At 36.9% G+C, this 22,432-nt stretch overlaps 1 protein-coding gene and 1 long non-coding RNA gene across 3 annotated transcripts in view; one reads left to right on the top strand and one right to left on the bottom strand.

Moving 5' to 3' along the window:
* METTL22 (methyltransferase 22, Kin17 lysine) overlaps window positions 1–22,432 on the bottom strand; it is a 65,845-nt gene that overhangs the window by 24,041 nt on the left and 19,372 nt on the right. The window contains exons 4-6 of one of the 2 annotated variants that reach the window (XM_072418904.1): window positions 20,656–20,696; window positions 13,667–13,811; window positions 244–318 (exon numbers count right to left, since the gene is read on the bottom strand). In XM_072418904.1, the coding sequence (XP_072275005.1) occupies window positions 244–318; window positions 13,667–13,811; window positions 20,656–20,696 (261 nt within the window). The remainder of the gene's footprint in view (window positions 1–243; window positions 319–13,666; window positions 13,812–20,655; window positions 20,697–22,432) is intronic. The other variant, XM_072418905.1, reaches the window with a different exon arrangement.
* Window positions 1–22,432, top strand: part of LOC140335904 (uncharacterized) — a 136,756-nt gene that overhangs the window by 107,860 nt on the left and 6,464 nt on the right. The gene's annotated exons all lie outside the window — the stretch shown is intronic.

Raw genomic sequence — 22,432 nt, 5'->3', positions numbered from 1 at the left:
ATAACAGAATCTATGAAAAAAAAAATATTACTGTGCAGGTGCATAAAACTTAAAATTGAAAGAGGGTGCATTATCTTTTTCTCATGACTGTACTCTGCTCAATTCCAAGTAGAGTTTGCACTACTTGAACTTCTGGAGTGTTATGTTGTTGGCCGCTGAATGCTTGGCCATTTGAAATCTTTGCTAGAGAATGTTTGTGTATCTGAAATGTCATTTTTTTAAGTAACACAAAAATAAGTTTACCGCCTGTTTGTTCCAAGAATGACCTGTTTAGGACCACATTTCTTTCACACATTTCTAGGAGATCGTCACCAACATCTAAAAAGAAAATGAAAAAAGAAAAGAACACTAAACCAAAGTCAGATAGGATACATAAAATACATTTTGTTTTCTCCAAGCTCTCATAAAAGCTTTTGCAGCATTGTGTTAGAGGAAAGTTTGGCACTAAAAAGGTACATTTGATATTTTAGGGGTAAAGCAAAACTTTTGGCAAATTGGAAAATTCACAAAGAAAAAAAACACACTGTCAGATATGTTAAAACATTTGTGTCCTCTCCAGGAATGAGGAGCCAGCTTAGGCGATTGGCTGAATTAAATGACAGGGGAAAAGACCAAGCTACTGTCACAGCAAAGACTTAACCTGACAAGGGCAAATGCTCCCTCCTTTTCCTGTGCCACTGTTCCCAGGATTGGATACCCCAACAAATTCATCCAAAAGTCAAACTATGTAGAAACTGCAAACAAATTAATTTTAAACTTTGTTACAGTATAGTTAGAAAAAGACTGAAGCAGGATTGATTGTTTACTAGATTTGCTAGGAGAAAGCCTGCAAAAAATTAGTATTTTGGCATTTACAGATCTGTAGTAAAAGAAGACATCTTGTGGCGTTTTTTTGACGCTACAAAATGTTTAAAACCAAAACAATAAATAAGATTAGAACAAATGAGTCTGACCATTGTGCAGGTGGTGGCAATGTTAATTTGCTGAGATCCAGTTTGCTCCTTGTAGCTTCGGTGAGCAGCTGCCACCTTTGCTGCCTCTACAGACTTCAATGGAAAGAGATTACAACTGCTTAAAACGTCTGGACAGGTGTTTTTAGGCATTTGTTAGAGCACTTTAAGCAGAAAGGCAGCCAGGTGCATTGGTAGTCCAAATGAGGGAAAAAGGGCTGGCAGGTGCATTGGTAAGCCAGATGAAGGCCAAAAAGCAGCAGGGCACATAGGTATCCAAGATGAGGAACAAAGAGCAATCAGGTGCATCAGTAGGCCAGATGACAGGCAAGGGACAGCCAGTTGCATTGCTAGCCCAGATGTGGTTAGAAATACCAACGCTGCATAATATGTTGGCACTATATAAATATAGTTTATTAATAAAAAAAAAATAAGGCAGACAGGTGCATTGCTTGCCCAGATATAGTTGGAAAGCCAGGCAGGTTCATTGGTAGCCAAGATGTGGTTAGAGAGTCAAACAGGTGCATTGGTAGTCCAGATGAAAAACAAAAAGCAGCCAGGGGAATTAGTAGCCCATGTGGTTAGAAAGGCAGCCAGGTGCATTTGTAGGCCCGAGTTGGTGTAATGGGGGTCTGGGGGCTTGTTTATTATCTGAAAACCCCCTTTAATAAGTGGGTCACCAGATGTCTGCCCACCAACACCTTGAGAACAAGTAAAGGAAATAAAGAGCAGTAAGGCTATTCCCTTTACTGTCCCCAGGTCCACTTCCAGTTTAAATACAGCTAAAGATGATTAAAAAAACGTAGCCTTTAAAAATGGCCAAAAAAGTCTGTTTAGGCCTTTGCTTCATCTGAACAAACCTGGACCAAGACGTCTGGAACAATGACAGGCCAAAGTGAGTACATTAAGCCATAATGCACATCTCCATGTTGATGAAGCCAAACCGCAAATTAGCGCAAACACCTCATACTAACCAACTGAGGTGGAGGCGTGATGATTTGAGCTTGTTCTGGAATCACAGGACCTGGGTACCTTGCAGTCAGGTGATGAAGCAATGAAGATTTGGCCCTGTTTTGAAGACATGGGACCTGGGTATTTTGCAGCCATAGAGTCAACCATGAATTTCTCTGTATTCCAAAATACTCTAGAGTCAAATGTGAGGCTATGTGACAGATAAAGACCAGAATATGTTCATGCAACAGGACAATGATCCCAAGCACACCAGCAAATCTACACCAGAATGGCTGAAAAAGAAAGGCATTAATGTGGTGCACTGGCCTAGTCAAAGTTCAGACCTCAACCTGATTGAAATGCTGTGGCAAGACTTTAACAGAGCTGTACATAAATGGCCGCAGACTTCAATCAACTGAAGCTGAAGGTGGTTCTACAATGACATGTGTACTTTTTTAAAACATGGCTTCATCATTTAGGTTTAATTTTTGCTAAAAAAAACATGGTGGAATCTGCTGTGTGTTGTTTTTTTACCTTAGGTTTTAAGTAAATAAAATTAGAACCTGGTAAGAACCGGAACCAGCAAAAAGCATGTCATTACAGTCACGGAAATGTTGTGAAAGATGCACAATACAGTGCAAAGCAATCATGATAAAAAGAGAGAGGACTGAGCTGCTTGCAAAGGATAGATTCCATACACAATATGTTTCCACAACATTGAATACAGGAATACTATCTTGATCTTGGAATAGCAGCCTCCACCTAATAGCATGCAGCAGCGCTAGATGGCTAAGTCTATATGAGCCATCCCCTCCTCCACCCAGCACACTCAATTATCAAGCTGATGTCTGCAGTACTTTGCCATGCAAGTCAGCCACTGCACTCAGTATGACGTATTAGAGGTATACCAACACACTTCTATATTGGGAGTAAAAGGCTTTTACTGCTTTCAGCACCTTGCTCCCATGGCCTGTTTTTTTAGTGTCATTTACACAAACATGAATCTCTGTATCCTGGACACTGGTGTATGATGACAATCTGTGAGCAGAGATAAAAAAATAAATATCTGTAATAAATGTAAAAAATAAATAGCCTATAGGCATGAGATGACTATACAAACTTTTTCAGTGTGTTTACAACTTTTTTAGGTCAACTCCCCACCCTCAAGTAATTAACAGGTTGGTACCCCCTACGCTCCTTTCCAGCGAAATACATAGGGCAGTGCCTAATGCTATGTAACAATCTGTATCGTCTCACTAAAGGCAGTATTGCACTACTATTGCTTGTCTTCTGCTTTCTGAGTAAGTGCTTCATGTAAACATGCTCGGACTGTTGGACACTTGTTACACTGCCGGCACCATGCCCCGTGATCGGACGACAGCGTGGGAAAGTGTCTCCACTGCAGAAACAGAGGCCAGTGTAGGAGATGGTGGAAGTGACAGAGAACCCTTTTTATCTGTATCAGAGCTAGCATATATGACCATTGTCACAATCTGGGAAGCATGCTGGGTTCAGTACAGAGGTAGATGTAATTATGCAGGAGTGTGGCCAAGGAGAGAGCCAATATCAGTATCCAGGTATATCAGATTAAAGGCAGTGAGCAATAAAAAGTAGTCGGTAATTCCATAGTTATAGGTCAATACAGAAGCTAGTAGGAGATAAAGCAATACAGCAGCAGTAGCAAGGTGAGACACAAGAATCAGAAGAACAAGAATCCGGCAAGCAGGCAAACCAGGGCAGGTTTTATATAGGAAAACAGGGGGAGGAGCAGGGAGTTCAGAGTTCATCACAACAGAAGGTATCAGGGAAGGTTGACTGTGACATCAGGCATGGAGCTATCTAGCACTTCCAGCAGCTTAGCAGGCAGAGCTAATGCCAGACACAAGAGCCCTGGACTCAAATCCTGATCCTTACAGTAACCCCCCTATCAGCATGGCCTCGGGACATCTTAAGTCATGGCTTTTGCAGAAATCTCAAATGAAATTCTCTTGCTAATTTAGGTTGATGATTTTTTTCTTCTGGTTCCCACAACTTTTTCTCCGGACCATTTCCCTCCTTTTAAGCTGGATACTGTAATTTGTTCATGAATATTCTGGAGTCAAGAAACTTCTCAACCACAAAAGTGTTTTCATGAAATGATTTGAGTAGAGAAATATAGAAAACAGGATAATTCTTCATACTGCCAGGAAGTATGAAATGTTCCCAACTTGGAACATGGATAGCTATACCTTGTCACCAATAATAAAGTTAGGGGGGTCTCCATGACATGTGTCAGCAGCCTTCTTTTTGTAGTTTTGCTGGGCTTCCTTCAGTGTTTTGATCAGTTTCTCATGAGTTACTTGCAAAGCTATTAATCTGTTTGTAGCAGGAACCAAAACTGAGATAGGAAGGTTGGGAATAAAGACTGGATGATAACCTTTGTTTAAATAGAATGAGCTTTAAGATGTGTAACTGTGCTTGAAATTGAAAAAGTAAATTCTGCAATTGCAAGACAGTCGGCCCAATCATTTTGAAGATAATTTACAAATCATTGTAGGTACTGCTCTAGAGTTTGGTTGGTCCTCTCAGTTCGTCTGTCAATTAGATTGAGGATGGAAGGCAAATTAATTGTGCCAAAGTGCTTCCAAAACTTTGAGGTGATTTGTACTCCTTTATCTGACAACACGTCATCCGGAAGTACATGAGATCTAAAAAATGTTTTGATATTGGGAAAAAGGTAGTAATCTTAGTAAGACGGTCAACATTGGCTAGTATTGTGGGTATTTCCATAGAGGGAGGTAGGTCAACCACAAAGTCCATAGTTATTGAGCCCCAAGGCCTTGAGGGGATTGGGAGTGGTTGAAGTAACCCAAAAGGAGAAGCTTTGAGGGTTTTATTACATGCAAAAATTTGACATTTTTCTTGATATATATATATATATATATATATATATATTTTTTATAACCGGGCCACCAAAAGGAAGATGATAAAAATTAATGCGTTTTCATAGCTACAAAATGCCCAGCTAGTTTAGTATTGTTAACAAACCTAAGAACTTCCGGATGGAATTGTTTTCCTCAGGTGGTTCAGAACGAGTCCTTAATAGAGCGTAAGCTTTGCTGTTTCTTGATCCAGGTCGGTAGGAGATGATAAAGTTAAACCAAGAGAAAAACAAGGCCCACCGTGCTTTGGAGGCCATGAAAAAGGCTCCCCCTTATCCCTTATAAATTTTCTTTGAAAGTTGGCAATTCCAACAAATTGAATTTTCTTAACATTTTTTAGAGCAGGCCACTCCACAACTGCTTTTACCTTAAAAAGGTCCATGCTCAACCCTCCTGGGTAAAATATGTGCCCAGGAACTAAATGTGTTTTTTAAAAATAACATTTCTCCAGTTTAATGTAAAGATTATATTTCCTCAAATGTTCAAAGATGATGCATACATGCTTGTAAAGCTCCTCTAGATTATCTGAACGCATAAGGAGAAGTCTTCCATTCATCTCCTTCACAAATACGGACAAGGTTATATGCCCCTCAAAAATCTAATTTAGTAAATATCTTGGCTGAGCAGAGCCTTTCTAGCAGTTTAGGAATTAAAGGGAATGAAAACCATAAATATTCGGAAAGACAACTTTTGTCTTATTTTGTTTCTGTACATTACCACAATTCATTTTAAATGACACAACTCAGATGCAGTTGAACTGCAGACTTTCAGCTTTAATTCAGTGGGTTAAACAAAAAGATTGCATAAAAATGTGAGTATATAAAGCCTTTTTTTAACACAATCACTTCATTTCAGGGGCTCAAAAGTAATTGGACAAATTAAAAAGTTGAAAATAAAATGTTCATTTCTAATACTTGGTTGAAACCCCGTAGTCTTGAACTTATAAACATCACCAGATGCTGGGTTTCCTCCTATTAATGCTCTGCCAGGCCTTTATTGCAACGGCTTTCAGTTGCTGTTTGTTTGTGGGCCTTTCTGCATGAAGTTTAGTCTTTGCCAAGTGAAATCCATGCTCAACTGGGTTGAGATCAAGTGACTGGCCATTCAAGAATATTCCACTTTAACTCCTGGGTTGCTTTGGCTATATTATGAAACGCTTCTCAATCAATTTGACTGCATTTAGCAAGATTTGAGCAGACAGTATGTCTCTGAACACCTCAGAATTCATTCAGCTGCTTCTGTGTCACATCATGGATAAACACTAGTGTCCCAGTGCCATGGCAGCCATGCACGCCCAAGCCATCACACTGTCTCTGCCATGTTTTACGGATGATGTGGTATGCTTTGGATCATGAGCTATTCCATGCCTTCTCCATACTTTTTTCTTGCCATCATTCTGGTAAAGGTTGATCTTGGTTTCATCTGTCCAAAGAATGTTTTTCCAGAACTGTGCTGGATTTTTTAGATGTTTTTGAGCAAAGTCCAATCTAGCCTTTCAATTCTTGAAGCTTATAAGTGGCTTGCACCTTGCAGCGCACCCTCTGTATTTACTTTCATGTAGTCTTCTCTTTATGGTAGACTTGGATATCGATACGCCTACTTCCTGGAGAGTGTTGTTCACTTGGTTGGCTGTTGTGAAGGGGTTTCTCTTCACCATGGAAATAATTCTGCGATCATCCACCACTGGATGATGTCCACTGTTCTCCTACGTGGACATCCAGGTCTTTTGGGGCTGCTGAGTTGACCAATGCTTTGTTTCTTTCTCATGATGTACCAAACTATAGATTTTGCAGATGGGTTTTTACTGCTTTTGAAGCTAAATGATAACTTGTTTCACCTGCATGAAGAGCTCCTTTGACCGCATGTTGTCTGTTCACAGTCTTCTGTACGTACAAGCACCCCACCTCAAATGAACTCCAGGCTTTTTATCTGCTTAATTGATAATGACATAAGGAAGGAATTGCCTACACCAGCCCATGAAATAGCCTTTGAGTCAATTGTCCAATTATTTTTGAGCCTCTGAAATGAAGTGATTATGTAAAAAAAAGAAAGGCTTTAGTTCCTCACATTTTTGTGCAATCTTTTTGTTGTTTGAGTTGTTTCATTTAAAATGAATTGGGGTAATGTACAGAACCAAAGTTAGAAAAAAGTTGTCTCTGTCCAAATATGAATGGACCTAACTGTACGTGCAAGGTAGAGACCTTCTTTTTAACAAAGAACAGGGGTGCCCCTACAGGAGATGTGCAGTGTCTTATAAACCCCTTAAATGTTCATCCAGGAATTCTTTAAGATATATTATTTCAGGCTCTTACAGATTGTAAACTCAACCAAATGGTATTTTCACCCCTGCTCTCAAATTATTTTCATCACAGACTTCCTGAAATGCTCTGTATTACGGAGGAACTACAGTTTATGCCCCCAATTGATAAAAGGATTGTGAGTGGAAAACCAGGGATTTTTGAAAATGATTGGAAGTTTGAATGCAACTCAGTTGAAGATCAAGAAGGACTCATTGGTGATTGACCCAGATGATAACAAAAAAACCATCAACAGTCTCTATATCAATAGGTGAAAAATGATTTCTTCTATATCCATGAAGTTTCCCCCAGCTCCAGAATCCACATAGCAGAGCAAGGAATTTTGCAACTTGAGAACACTGCAACGAGCAATAAAAAGTAGTCGGTAATTCCATAGCCAAAGTTCAGTACACAAGCTAGTAGGAGAAAAGCCTATGTTGCATTAGCAGTAGCAAGGTGAGACACTGGCAGGAGCACAATAATCTGGCATACAGGCAAGCTTAGTAAAAAGCGTTACAGCAAGACATAGAAGCATCCCTGGGTTTAGACCTTGATCCTGGAAACAGTTCTACTTGGTCTTTGCAGTAAAGTAAATGCACATGTGAGCTGGTGACAAGTGTACTGATTAGAGTAGACCATTCTGAAGTCTTTTCAGATTTGGATTTGGTTTTATAGTTTAGAGACTTTTTACAATTTATATATTTGATGTCATGTTTGAGTTAATTTATTATTACATGTTAAAGACACCTGTCCTAATTTATTAAAGCTCTCCTTGAAAAGATAGACTCTAATTTGTGAACCTGGGTGATCCAGCAAACCCAGAATGGATTTCATAAAAATCATTTGCTATTAGTTGTCAAATGTTTTCAATCCTGGACTAGATCTATTCCAAATTTGCTGGATTACCCAGGTTTACCAATGATAGTCTATCTTCTCCAGTCTTGGAGAACTTTAATAAATCAGACCCCCCTTGGATTTTAAAATACATTCTTTTAAAGATCATATTTTTAGCGCCACATATTTGATCAATTATTTTTACATGGTTAGGTTATATCCTGTTCAGAGAGAGCAATATATATGTGAGAAGCATTCTGTTGCTACGATCCCCAGAAGCTTCCTTCTTTGTTTACTTAGCATATAGAAATGTATCTTCTCCACTGCATACATCAAAGAAAAACGTATTCATAGAAGTAAGTAAGAAGGCTCCTGGGCAAAACAAGGGAATCATTTTACCCATTTTGGTACTTCATTTATAAGGTTGTGGTCTACTTTTGGAGGTAAAATTTTTGACTGTATTTACACTCTATAAAAAGGTCTTTTCAGAAGAAAAAAGTATAATAAAGGAACACATTCTGCTTGTCAAAACTAAGACTCCACATGGGTCTTTGCCTCCATACCTCCTCCATACATTTACCACTGCTTTAATCCTATGAAAATCAAATAATCCTAAACTGGTGTCATGGATTAAAATGTCCTTACGAAGTCTGAAGGTGGACCCTTTTTTTTTTTTACCTGCAGGTTGTGGATGCCTGAGAGTCTGGAAGGAGATTTGATAAAAATGGCAAAATTATTTAAAATGAATAAATCCACTGAGAGATAAATATTGTTAAGAGATATAGATTTCAAACTGGTTAATTGTCCAGCATTAGCAGACCAAGCAAATGTGGCCCAACTGATTAATAAAGAGTCTCCAATAACCTCAAACCTACAGATTCCCTGAAGAAGTTAACTCTTGCAATGGCTGGTGTCAAAGTGCATACTTTCAAAAAGATTCACATAATTTACCCTGCATGGCAGGTATGCCAGAAAAAAAGCCTTTTTGTGTCCTAATAGAACATTAAAACAAAGTGTGTTGTGTAAGAAGCAAATTCATTTTAGAAAGTGTTTTGAAATTCTCAGGTACTGAGCTCCTATGGCTCAATTGAATGATAATTAATACATTATTGTATGGTTTTTAAATTATTGTTCATGCATGGAATATATGTTATCAAGGGGTTTCGTACGCATATGTTTGTGTATTTTTAATGGTTAATAATACATTTGATTCATTTTATTTTTCTGTAACTAAAAAGTCCTGTGGTCTCTGCAATAAATTATAATAGTTTTCCACTGAACATTTATTTTTAAGAATGTGTTTTTTTGGTGTTGAGGTTTAGATGCAGTTTACCTTATGAGGTGATTCACTTGTACACAAAATGTTCATTGTTGTTAACACAAGGTAGATGGGGGGAGTTAATCATGCCAAATGAATAATGATTCCATTCAGTCAAAATCTATTTGTGAATTTGATATTCGCATATTACAATATGTTGCTTTATTATCATTATCAGTGTTTTGAAACCTTAGCAACAAAATTTAAACAGTGCCATTTCTGCCCAGTCAGGTCAAGTAAAAATACAATGTAAGAAAACAGTGTATTTGTCATAGCAAAACACAATTTTTCCATCCAAGATTACCAATATACCAATATTCTTCAACCTGTGATCATAGTAGGCAAGTCCTTTTAATTTTATGTGACGTGACTGAGGTGAAATATTATAGTTCATTTAAAAACAAAAAAACAAAACTCCAACTCCAAAAAATCCCAACATTTACCTCTTTAAAACACCAGTGCAGCTACACCCCCCCCCCCCCACAGACCCTGACACCTGTCAGAGGTGTCATGAGTAGGGTTGGAACGATGTTGCATATTTTTTTTTGGTCCTGCCCTTGTCTGCAACTGTTCTGGGTAAAAGTTAGAAGAATTATCCAGCAGTTCACCGATTTCCACATTCAAGACTACCTTATATTTTTTTTTTCCTTCATCACAACTCATTCCCACTGAAAGCTTATAAAAAAATTGTTGGAGTAGCATTTTGTTAATGCTGCCAGATCTGGTGTACCTATGTTTTGGAGAAAGGACAAAGCTCATACCGCTATGGTTCCAATGGGTAATGAAATATTGTGCATGGAGGACCATACAAGAAGTATTCATGACACTGGAGAATGGTTTAGAAACAGGTAGTAGTTCTATTTGATGCAGTTCCACCTGGACCTTGCCTAAATACCACTCTCTTCCCCATTATTTACTTTGAGATCATTACAAAGAACAACAGGGCACTCTTTGTGTCTAGAGGAAAAGAAGTTTAATTTCCAGGTAAGGAAGGGATTCTTCACTGTAAGGTTTGTGAAAATGTGGAATTGGCTCCCCCAGCAAGTAGTTTCATCAACTACTATAGATTGCTTTAAGAAAAAGCTGGATGTTTTTCTAGAAGCACAGAATATAACTGAGGTTTAAGGATTTAAAGTAAACGATACCAGAGACTGCTCATCCAGGGAACATCCGATTACCTCAGGAAGGAATTTTTTCCCCCGTTGAAGCAAATTGTACCAGGGGTTTTTTTTTTGCCTTCCTCTGGACCAACTATGTCTTAGAGGGTTTTATATCTGGGATATGTTTTTTCCCTATTGGTTGAACTTGATGGACTTATGTCTTTTTTCAACCTAACCCACTATGTAACTATGTAATTTGTTTTGCCGGGACCTCTTCCTGGAATTACATATGAATTGGTATGTAGTATATTATATCCTTGGGTACCTGAATGTATGCAGCCTACCCCTTCAGTTGCTTCTGCTGTAAAATACTTATCCTAGGATTAGTATTAATACATGTTAGACATTTACCTACTGTTTCGTGGCAAATTGTCTATTACCTATTGTATTCTGTTCCTCTTTGTTTACCTTGGCCGTGACCTCCTTTCACGACCCTTTATATTATGTCTTTGTATGTCATACTTTACAAAAAAATTAATAAATACGGTTCACAAGTACATTCATACCAGGAATGCCTAAGCATGGTCACTTTTTCATTTTCTCTAGAAATGTCTTTACATTATTAATATTACCATTTCTATATGTTATTTAAATTACCTGAACAATGCAAGTATATTAGTGGGCATAATATTTTGTAACTTCCACTAAATTAAATATAAAAGGATAACAAAATGGATTCTGCAATGCATTTTTAAAGATCAATATGCAGAATACTTTTTAAGTTTAGAGATAAAAACGAAGCCTGTGCAGCAACGAATAAAAGCATTTTTCAGTCTTACATTTGTGCAAAAAGAATTCATTTGGGGAACGCTTTACACATGTTGAGAAACAGTTTTAAAGTGTATTTTCTTTAAAAAAAAATGATAAATGAAAATGATCTATTTCAATACAGCTGTAAAGTTTGTTTTTTCCTGTGTAACAAGTAAAAGTGAAAAATCGGTATTTTGTTATACAAACCTGCAGAAACGTTTCATAACGGACATTCTATTTCAAACTGTATCTTTACTATTGGTTTCTAAATATAATTAGGAAGATGCCAATAATGACTAATAAGTGACAAGTCACAGCAGATGATCTACTATACTAAAACCGAGATGCAATTTCTTTTTTCATAAGCTTTTATCAGACTGGTATTTATTTAGTAAACAGCACAAAAAGCAGAGTGTAAAAATTTAAGTTCTTACAACCAGTCAGATTAAATTTTAATAATGTCAGGGCAGCTATTAGGCTGGATACGCAGATGCTACTGTGGGTACTAAACCATGTACTAAGCTACTTAAAAGGTTTTATCGAAATTAATACAGTAAATTTAACAATGACAAGGAAACTACGTGCAGAGAATATAAAGTCTGATTTTTTTGTGCAATATAACTATTCAGTATGTCACCTTTCAGAAAACCTTGTGTGTTTAATACAAGATGTGACAAGCATGAGTTTATAAATGAAAACTTTATAAACCAGATCACACTGATGCTGTCATTTAGGTTATAAAAGGTCAACATTAAATTGCTGGCATGCACATGCTTCCCACATAATATTTGTGGCACAAGCTAGACTCCAGCTTTAATTTCCCCTGAAATCAATTTTTAATTGCTAAAAGCTATGTTTTACTGAGCAGTGCACAATGATTAATCATGACTTCAGGGTAATCAATCAAATAATACAGAGCAAACCAGATCAGCAGTAGAATAGAAAAGGTCATATAAGAGACATAAATGTTACATGTCATTCCAGTATGAGTTTAAATTTCTGGCTACTAATTTTGTTTTCAGTAAGAACATTTTCAGTAGAGAGATTTACATGGCGGTTCTGTGGAGCTGTCATTATTACAAAAGCTCAATAATACAGAAGTGTATACTGTGAAAACAAATATTTGTCTTTATTTATGCAGTTTGGTGTCTGTCAGTCAGTTGCTTCATTTAGCTTGAGGCAGATGTTCCAATGTAGAAATTATTTCTGTATTATTCAGTGGATGAGACTTACTGGGGAATCAAATCATCTCATTGTAAAGGTGTAGTCAATCAAACACTGTCTGAAATTGATGTTTGCATTTAGCTATAATTTTAGCTTTATTTCTGTAGTATTGTGGAAGGTATTTACTGATTGAAAAGATTTCGGAAAGTTAACAGGGGGGTTATTTGGTTCTGAAGGTCTATGTTGCAGGTATAATAATAAATATATAACAGTTATCTAATGACAAAAAAACTCATGAGTGGCTTTTAGGTTTCAAGTGTATTAGAAGGATTATGGATACATATATAAACACATATACATTAGTTATAATATGCAGAGATCAAAAAGGTATCATAAATAGTGAACGAAAGTAGTATAATAAAGTCTTTGTAGTTGATTGTACGTCTATAATATAATACACTAAGATACCACTACAATTATTTATCCTTATGTACATTAGGAATCTATTCTAATATATGAAATGTTTTACTCCTCTGAAGAGGCCCAACAGAACGAAACACATGAATCCTAAACACCACTCAAAAGTTTTTTTGTCAAAAATATTAGATAACTGTTAAATAAATGATATATTATACCAGAAACATAGACCTTAACAGACAAATAACTTACCTTCATTCTAGCTTCATCCTACCTTCATTCCTACAATTTGAACATAGAGGGTTTTGGCAAAAAAACTTTTTTAGGGGGACCAGTCCAAATCGGACACTCTACAGTTATTACTGCTTTATTTCTGTATGCAAAAACAATTGTTAATAAAAGGTTTGTTTGTAGCAACAGTTACAGTTAAAAACTGCTATTTAGTCCTAGCTGCTGATAGTATTTAATATTAAGTCTCTTATTTTTGCTGCATTCAAAGCTTGTAAAAAGCATGTAAAAAATCCAAAACACGTGTTACTTTTAGCAAATTAGTTAATTTTACTACAACCAAGGGTGCACTTGTACATTTTTTCTCTCCCTAGGCCATGGCCTGGGTGGCCTATTCAGCCCTGACTACAACAGCATTCCATTGTTATTTAGATATAAGATCTAAGTTGGATTTTTTAGTTTTCAGCAGATCTGAACAATATCACAAAATACCTTTGAAAAATCAGGAATGCAAACAAACTAGAAAAAAATTGCCTCCTCTATTATAAGTTCTATTTTAAGATTTTTAAGCTTTTACAATCAAGGATTTTGCAATCCTGTTATTAACTTGGACTTGAACATCAGTACGATTTTTTCAGAGGATAACTTAAGGGGTATAATAAATTGATTGTGGTACCTGTGCAGTAGACAGTCTTAGCAATTGTTGCCATAATGATGCTGGTAAGACCAGTGCCAGCACCAAGTTCCAGGGCAGTGCAACTTCTGAAAAGATCTCGCTGGCTGAGAATGTAATCAGCAAGAAGGAGAGCCCCACGCCATATCTGAAAATAAAAAGACAATACTGGAAGTGTCTAATATCTTATTATTATTAGTTCAATTGCCAATTTCACCTTTTATATCTTTGGGACAGAATGGTCTTGGTATTAATATACCACAATCAAGACCTTCAAAAACATGCATCAAAAAACGAAAACAAAAAACCAAGGATATCTGCCCCTTTTTACACAATACACACAAAGTGTGTGTTTTCACATTTATGAATTGTGCAGTACACTGATGTGTACTAGGTGGATGTTGTTGAGGATCCATTGTATGATTGTGTAAGTGAGAGTGTCCATGAGCTAGATATAGAGCTAGACCCCTTCCTTCTCCCATTACTATATACCCTTTACTTTCTTCCCTTTTTCTTGTAAATAATATGAATGTAATTCCAATCTATAAATAAAACATTTTTTACATGCCATTAGTTTCATTTCAATCCAAACATTTAAGTAGTTTCCATTTAATGGCCCTGGGGTAACTGTGCCTGAACTGCTTTATTGCAGAGATATAGTTCACCATTTTTGAACCATTTATTTCAAGCTGAATACAGAGATAGACCTTTTTATTTATCTATATCTACCACATTTGCTTTTTTTAGGGAACAGCAAAAGAACCTTCCATACCAAATACAATATAATATTACTTAAATTTTCTTGGTGATAATTTGCTAATTTTCTGACAAATGATTTTTCTGTAAAGTATGTACACCTCTCATATCAACATAACAAGCCCTTTGATGTTTAATTGAGAAGAAGAAATAAAAAAAAATAAAAAAAAAAATCGTCCCTTTTCTAAAATGTCTATTCTTTAACTCAACAACTATGCCTAGAACCATTCTTTCCCCACCCAAGTTTTACTTCATAGATTGAGAGTAGAAACATTTCAGGTTACCCAGCTAAAAGTTATTTATGATAATGTGTGGAAGGAAAAATGCATTGGATACAAAAAATGCTTATTAATTCATGACTCGTTACTTTCAAAACTCACAGTTGGACCGATTATAACTTTATAAAGTTCTATTGACAAAATTTAGGACAGTATCTTTGAATTTAAAAGTGTTTTGTTCTACTAAGAAGCTTTATATTATGTTTGTAGACAAGTTTTTCAACCTTTTTTGAACCACGGCACGTTTTTTACATTGAAAAAATCCTGCGGCACACCACAACCAAAAAATGTTACAAAATGACACTCTGTAGCTTAACACAGTATATATAATGACAATATAGTTTCTCAATTTATTTATACTCACTCCTGGCTCAAATAGATATATGTGTTAATAGCCCAATCACGCCACTAACTGTGCATAAATGTAACACTGGGCTTTAAAGAAACAAACCTGCCACATCCCGAAATTAACAAATAATAGCAAAAGAAAAGGTGAGGGATTTTAAATGCAGTGTGTATATATATATATATATATGTGTGTGTGTGTGTGTGTGTGTGTGTGTGTGTATGTTGCCGAGTAACTAACCGTTTAATATAAAAAAAACACAAAACAATAACACAACAAAACATGCAAACCACATATGCATGAATTATCTTTGTGAATTATATGGAATAGATTCAGTTCAGCAAGTCTTTCTCCATTGCTGAGCTCCTCCACACTTATCGATTTAGTAGTTCTTTTTTGCACTCCCTCTGGTTCCCCAAAATGTTTTTTTGTGAATTGGTGCCCAAAACTGGCAGCACTTTTTGGAGTTTATACCTCTTTTAATACAAATTTTTTTTTTGCTTGCTTTAGAAATTGCGCCCTCCTGATGTATTCCCCATAGACTGTATGAAACATGCAGCCCCCAGCTACATAACTTTAGATCTATATCCACTGCTACTTTATTGTCCAAATGTTTCTTTGCTTTCTCATGAAATGATAGTAGATATGTGAGAAGTGATCTGAAAGTGAAAGAAGAAATTGTGGATGGAACAAGCAAAGAGGTTGAGGCATTATGGGTGCTAAGGAAAAAATAGAAAATCAACTGCTAGCACAGATAGAAAATGCAATGTTTCACAATGGCTCAAAATTATATGATTGAGAAACAGTTGGGCAAAATTAAGGTTGACAAAGCACCAGGACCTGATGGATTACATCCACGTGTCCTCAAAGAGCTGAGCTTGGTTATTTCAAAGCCATTATTTCTAATTTCTAAAGACTAGTCACTGACATGGTACCGATGGATTGGCGTAAGGCCAATGTGGTTTCTATCTTCAAAAAGGGAGCAAAGTCATTACCAAATAACTACAGACCGGTTAGTTTAACGTCCATAGTTAGAAAGGTCCTAGAGAGTTTGATAAAGAACCACATAGGGGAGTTTCTGCTAGAAAATAATATTATAAGTGATAGTCAGCATGGCTTCAAGAAGGACAGAAGTTGTCAAAAAAGTTTACTCCCTTTTTTGAGGAAGTAAGCAAACAGGTAGACAGTGGAAAAGCAGTTGATATAGTGTTCTTGGTCTTTGCTAAAGCATTTGACACTGTACCCCACAGACGGTTAATATGCAAGTTAGGGTCAATAGGTTTAGAAAAGTCAATCTGTAAATAGATAGAGAACTGGCTTAAAGACTGCATTCAGAGAGTTGTAATTAATTATTCATACTCTGAATTGTCTAAGGTTTTTAGTGGTGGACCCCTGGGATCAGTGTTGGGACCTTCACTGTTTAACATCTTTATAAATGATATAGAGTTTGGGATTAAAAGAACCATTTCTGTGTTTGCAGATGACACCAAACTATGTAATTTAACTAAGTCCATACAGGATGTCTATAATCTACAAGCAGACCTGGATGTACTGTTTGATTGGGCAGCCAAGTGGCAAATGACATTTATTATAGATAAATGTAAAGTTATGCACTTGGGGGCTAACAACATGCATGCTTCATACTGTCTAGGGGGAATACATTTAGGGGAGTCAGAAATGGAAAAGGATTTGGGGGTTATGGTAGATCATATAGCATGCAATGCCAAGCTGCAATATCTAAAGCTAGCAAAGTACTTTCTTGTATTAAAAGAGGAATAGACTGCAGAGATGGAGACATAATTCTGCCCCTGTACAAAGCATTGGTCAGACCACATCTGGAATATGCAGGACAGTTTTGGGCACCAGTTCACAAAAAGGTCATTGTGGAATTGGAGAGAGTCCAGAGAAGGACAACTAAACCAATAAAAAGGAATGGAGGAGCTCCGCTATGAGGAGAGATTAGCTGAAGTGAATCTATTCTCCCTTGAGAAGAGATGTATAAGGAGGATATGATCAACTAGTATAAATATATAAACGGTCCATATAGAGAACTCCACCCCATTATTCAGTTTGAGGTAATTGCAAAGAACAAGAGGGCACTCTTTGCATCTGGAGGAAAAGAAGTTTAATCTCTGGATAAGGAAGGGATTCTTCACTGTAAGGTCTGTGAAAATGTGGAATCTGCTCCCTCAGGAAGTAGTTTCAGCAACTACTATAGATTGCTGAAAAAAAGCTGAATGCTTTTCTAGAAGCATCAAATATAACTGAGTATTAAGGATTCAAAGTAAAGATAACAGAGACTGTTGATCCAGGAAACATCCGATTGCCTCATGCAATCTGGAAGCAATTTTTTCTCCTGTTGAAGCAAGTAAGGTTTGAGGCTACAAAGGAGTAAGTCAAAGTGTATTGTTTTCATATGTATTAAATTTATACATAATAACTTCATACATATAAACAAAAGAAAAACATATACAAACTTTTGTGTGTGTCCCTTAGTTCTGTTGTAATTCAAAGAAGTAGGGTAATCCACTAGACAGGATGGTACTAACACAATAAAAATAATAATATGACCGTGTTTCCGTATAAGTCCCCGACGCGTTTCGCCCAGGTTGGGCTTCCTCAGGGGTACATGACTTTATACGATTAATAATAATTCAGGGGAGAGTCAAATTAGAATTTGATGCTTGGTACAAATGGTTCCCAATAACAATGCTGGTGGGCTGACAGAGGAGTCAAGGTTAAAAGTTATGAGTTCATGTGCTGCTTTCATTTCCAATATATAGACTTAGAAGAATAACTGCACTTAAGTAGTTACAGTATATGGACTTAGGAGAATTACTAAATCATCAGATGTGATAAGCTGAAGACAAAGGTTTGAAGGGTAGTCACAGGAGACAGCATATGCAAACAGATACTGTTAATGTTGTTTAGGTATGTTGATATTTAACTATTAGATGTTGATCTATGAACAAGATTACTAATATGGAATTAATTGCAATTGGAGTTGTAGAGACATATAGACGTTTAGCCATTAAAATGGTTTTCAATAGCAAGGTTATGGGTGATGATTGTGAGGATAAAGATTGTACACCAACATCTGCTAGTGTAAGAGATATAGCGTTCAAGCATGTCAGGTATCACCTGGTGAGAACGCTATAAGCAGCCAATTTTGATTTTGTCTATAATTACACTTAAGTTTTCCTAACATATTCTCTATTTGTTGTCCACATTTTCTACTTGCATATGCCTAATACATGTTGCTTTACTTTGTGATTAAAATGGTCAGAATCAGAAGATGCTCCTTTCCCACTTCGGTTATCTATGGTATCCATCTCACAACTTTTTGGACTTTGATCATCAGGAGATTTTCGTGTTGTTCTGTACTTGTTTTTCATCATATATTTACTACAAATAAATCTTGCCCCACTACAGGTTTTCACCTCATACTAAAAAGTCTCACTATTGGTCTATATGAAGGTTTGTTAACCAAGGTTCAATGGGGATCCAACTCTGGGTTTCCTCCAAAGATTGCTAGGGTTCCTTGCAGTGAGCAATGAAGAGTTGATCTGCCACCAATGTAGGGGGCACTTTTTCTGTAAACCACTAATCTAGCAGGTCAATTCTAGACTACTAATGTTAGAATATATATGAATATATTTAATGTCTGCATTTCGTTATGTTGCTATTATTTTAAGAATTTTTAAAAATAGTAAAGAAAGCTATTTTCGTAGCGGGAAAATTAAAAAACAAAATTATGTCATGGGTGGTAAACACGCCTTTAGACAAGTAACAATTCTTATTACTTTATTTAACAGTAGCAGTTTATGTATAATTATTTTTAGCAGTGGTTGCATAAGACTTGGAAATGGACTTTTTTTTTACAATTTTAAAGATCATATTACTTTGGAAAGGGCCATGGTAACAGCAAATCTAGCACATATGAACTGGCCCTGTAGGTTTCACAAATAACTACATTTTATCAGACTCAAGCCTGGGGGACCAAGTCAGAGTATCTGCGTAATTTTCAAAAAAATTTCAGGTATAGGTTGCCCTGTTGGTCTCAGGGTCCCTTTGACCACACATCTCTACTGGTATTGCAAAATACTGGTATAGGCAAAATCTTTTGGGTATAAATAATTTCACACTACTTACCTAATAAAAATATCCTCTGTAGTTCATGTCCTAAACATTTTACATACACAAAACCACATACATTTTAGAAAAAAAGGACAATTTCCCCTAAAAATTAAAAGAGCATATTTTGTATGCATTAACTGGAAAGTAAAATTTTAACTTGAATAGTTGACTAATTATTACATTTTTGCCATATAAATCCAGGAGTTCAAAGTGCCCAGACATGCGTTTTAACCCCCTCCCTCCTGCAGCAATGCATGCTGGTATACCCAATTCAAAGGTAACATGCTAAGATGAGCCTACAAGCATTTCATTGTCCACATATAGTCCTTTTTAGGGTATTTTATGTACAAGTTTTTAGACCTTTTATCCATCACAAATAAAAGCACATAAAAAACATGTAGTTATACAGGATGAGAACAAATTAATTGTAGAAGTTTTCTGGGTTCCAGCTAAGATTTGGACTGTGTTTAGAAAAAAGGGTCACGGATGATTGTTCAGTTTAGAAATTTACACTTCACAGGACTCTTTGAGATAGGCAACCAGTGTGTATTGGTAGAAGGGTAGGTCGTATGTCTTAAAATCCGGGCCAGGGTTTGAAATACTGAAACAGATAATCAGTACACCAGGCCAAGTCAAATAAAAAGTAGCATTTTCCAAAAGAGAGAAGCTATGTGCATCAAAGTATTGCTGAAGGACTGGGGCAAATAAAGCCCCAAGGACGTCAACCCAGGAGTTTTCTGGAGGGGTGCAACAGAGACTGCCATTTAAGGTCTACAGCTGTCCTGTGGATCCAGGATTGAGCTGGACAAGTATAAAAGAGACTGAAATAAGTTGCCAATAGCATAAGAAAAATGCTCAGAAAATGTCAAAAGAGAATAAGAGAAGCTTGAGCCTAAAGGGCAAAAACATCAAAAGACTGGCTAAAAGGTTGTGTAGTAGTGACAACAAAGATAACCAAAGGTGGGTGTCTGGCACACAAATAGAATGGATTTATAATATGATTACCTTCTCCATTCAAAAACCATGTACAATTACTAGTGTAGGGCATTTGTTCTGTGGCAAGACTTCAGGGAGTTAAGACCATGAATTCTGCAGTCTGGCCTTGCTGCCAAACAATTATCAACCATCCCTATTGGGATGTCTTCAAGTAAGGCCCTATGATACCCTGAATAATGGCCCCAAAAGGCAGTGTCACAAGGCAGCAACATTAACACTCAAAAAGCACACATCTTACCCTGCATTCCCGGAAAAAAATGTCTCACGAGCTTGTGTGTTGCCTGACTAAAGATTCAGGTAAGTATTTGGGCAGCATTAAGATAACGTTTTTAGTCCCCCCATCTCACCATAAAAAATCTACTGCAGGATGACAGTTTGCTGAAAAATTGTTTGAAACAATTTAGTATAAGTAAGATATCCCCTTTATGTTAAGCTATGACCACCTGTACAAAATAAAAAATAAAAAATGCATAACTTACCTGTTTCCCAACATCTTCCAATGGTGTTGCCATAGTATGTTCTAAAAGGCAAAAACAGAACATTTGTTAATATCTATCAACATTAGATAGATGATAGATAGATTATATAAAACAACTAACAACAACTAACTATATCTAACATGAAATCATGTGCAGCATAATATGTGCTGCTTTCATATCACTCAAACAAAAAAGGAGGTATTGTGTGCCCCACACACAAATTGTAAGTAAAATCCCCAATATAAGAAGTATCATGTCCCTCACATACCCAGTTAGACTTCATACTGCAAGTGCAGATATTTGCTTCTCATAAGTGTGGATATCTTGTTCACTGCATTGCAAATACAAGTCTGAAATTTTCCCACCTACCGTAAATATTTACAGTATTTATATAGCGCCAACATATTGTGCAGTGCTGTAGATTAAATAGTGGCTGCAAATGACAAACAATGAAACAGGAGGAGAGGACACTGCTCAGAAAAGCCTACAATCTCTGTAGTAGGTGTGGACAACTCTTTGTGTTCTGTTTGCTGGGAGCAGGGGTCTCTGGGGTCCACTTTCACAACTTCCTCAAATTGCTCAGTCCTGGGAAGGACCAGGACCCAAGTCCCCTGCTGGGGAGTCTGGAGGAGATTTGTGCCTCATTAAGGATTTCTCTCAATTCATGGGGGGAGACAGTGGAGGAAATTACCAGCCAAGTAGTAGACAGACTGTCCTTGATAAAGGCTGAAGGCATAGGACTTGCAGCTGTGCAGAGTTTATATGACCAATCATGCTCAAAGCAGCAAAACAAAGCAGACAAGATGGAGCCAGGTGGTTGCAAAGGGCATGAAAATTGTTGAAAAGGAACATGCTGAAATCTCTACAGATGGGGACCCATCGGACATGTCTAAGGAAGGTAATATGATTGCTGAGCCTATAATAATGCAAATGTAAGTGGAAAACCCATTGCAACGCCACAGCAGAAATTATTTCTCCAGCTTCTGAAATACCTGCAAATTCTTATGCTGCATTTGTGGGAGTTAAACATTTTGCATAATATGAAAGACCTCTAACCTAAGAGGAGAAAGCTGGTGCAGTTAAAATGGACAAAAGAGGGTACCCCACCAGGCAAACTCTGTCATCAGTTTGATTATAAAAATGGGTATTGTTGCATCAGAAATATTTGCATTAACATCACCAGTATCCAGTGGGAATTATTATTTGTGCGTTTTTAGGCCACTGTGCCTTGATGCTTTTTGGGAGTGGTATGAAGCAATTATTAAAGATGCTGGAATGGCCTGGTCCCAGGCAACATTTTTTTAAACCAATAACAATATTTATTATAATTTAATTATATTCAACAATATTTGAATGATTTGATGCATATGGACATGCTAGAGGGTGTAAGTGGTGCAGTGAACAAGGCCCGGGTATCAAATAACATTTCAGTTGAATGGAGTGTGAATGAGATTGTTCTTCACCCTTCTGTTTCTGCCTCTCCTTCTATGTCTGTTTCACGTGGAGAAGGAGAAGGCTGGAAAGGGGATAGTGCAGGATACAGGGAATAGGCAGGAGGTGGGTAACAAAAGGTGTAGGTGGAAGAAGTCAGGTAAGGTTGGTGAGAGAGAGAGGGCACGGAAAAATAAATATGAAGTAATGTCTGATGGGGAGGTGGAACCAATTGAGGAATCAGGGGGGGTCCATCTTTAAAATGGTCAAGTTCTTCAGGTAGTTTGAGTGGAAGAAGGGCCAAGAAGCAACTACTGCAACCATCCTGATAGTGGTGCCCACCCCA

The sequence above is a fragment of the Pyxicephalus adspersus genome, chromosome 7 (assembly GCF_032062135.1).
Source record: "Pyxicephalus adspersus chromosome 7, UCB_Pads_2.0, whole genome shotgun sequence".
Lineage (NCBI taxonomy): Eukaryota > Metazoa > Chordata > Amphibia > Anura > Pyxicephalidae > Pyxicephalus > Pyxicephalus adspersus.
Note: the sequence above shows the minus strand (reverse complement) of the source record. Positions and strands in the feature narration are given on the sequence as shown.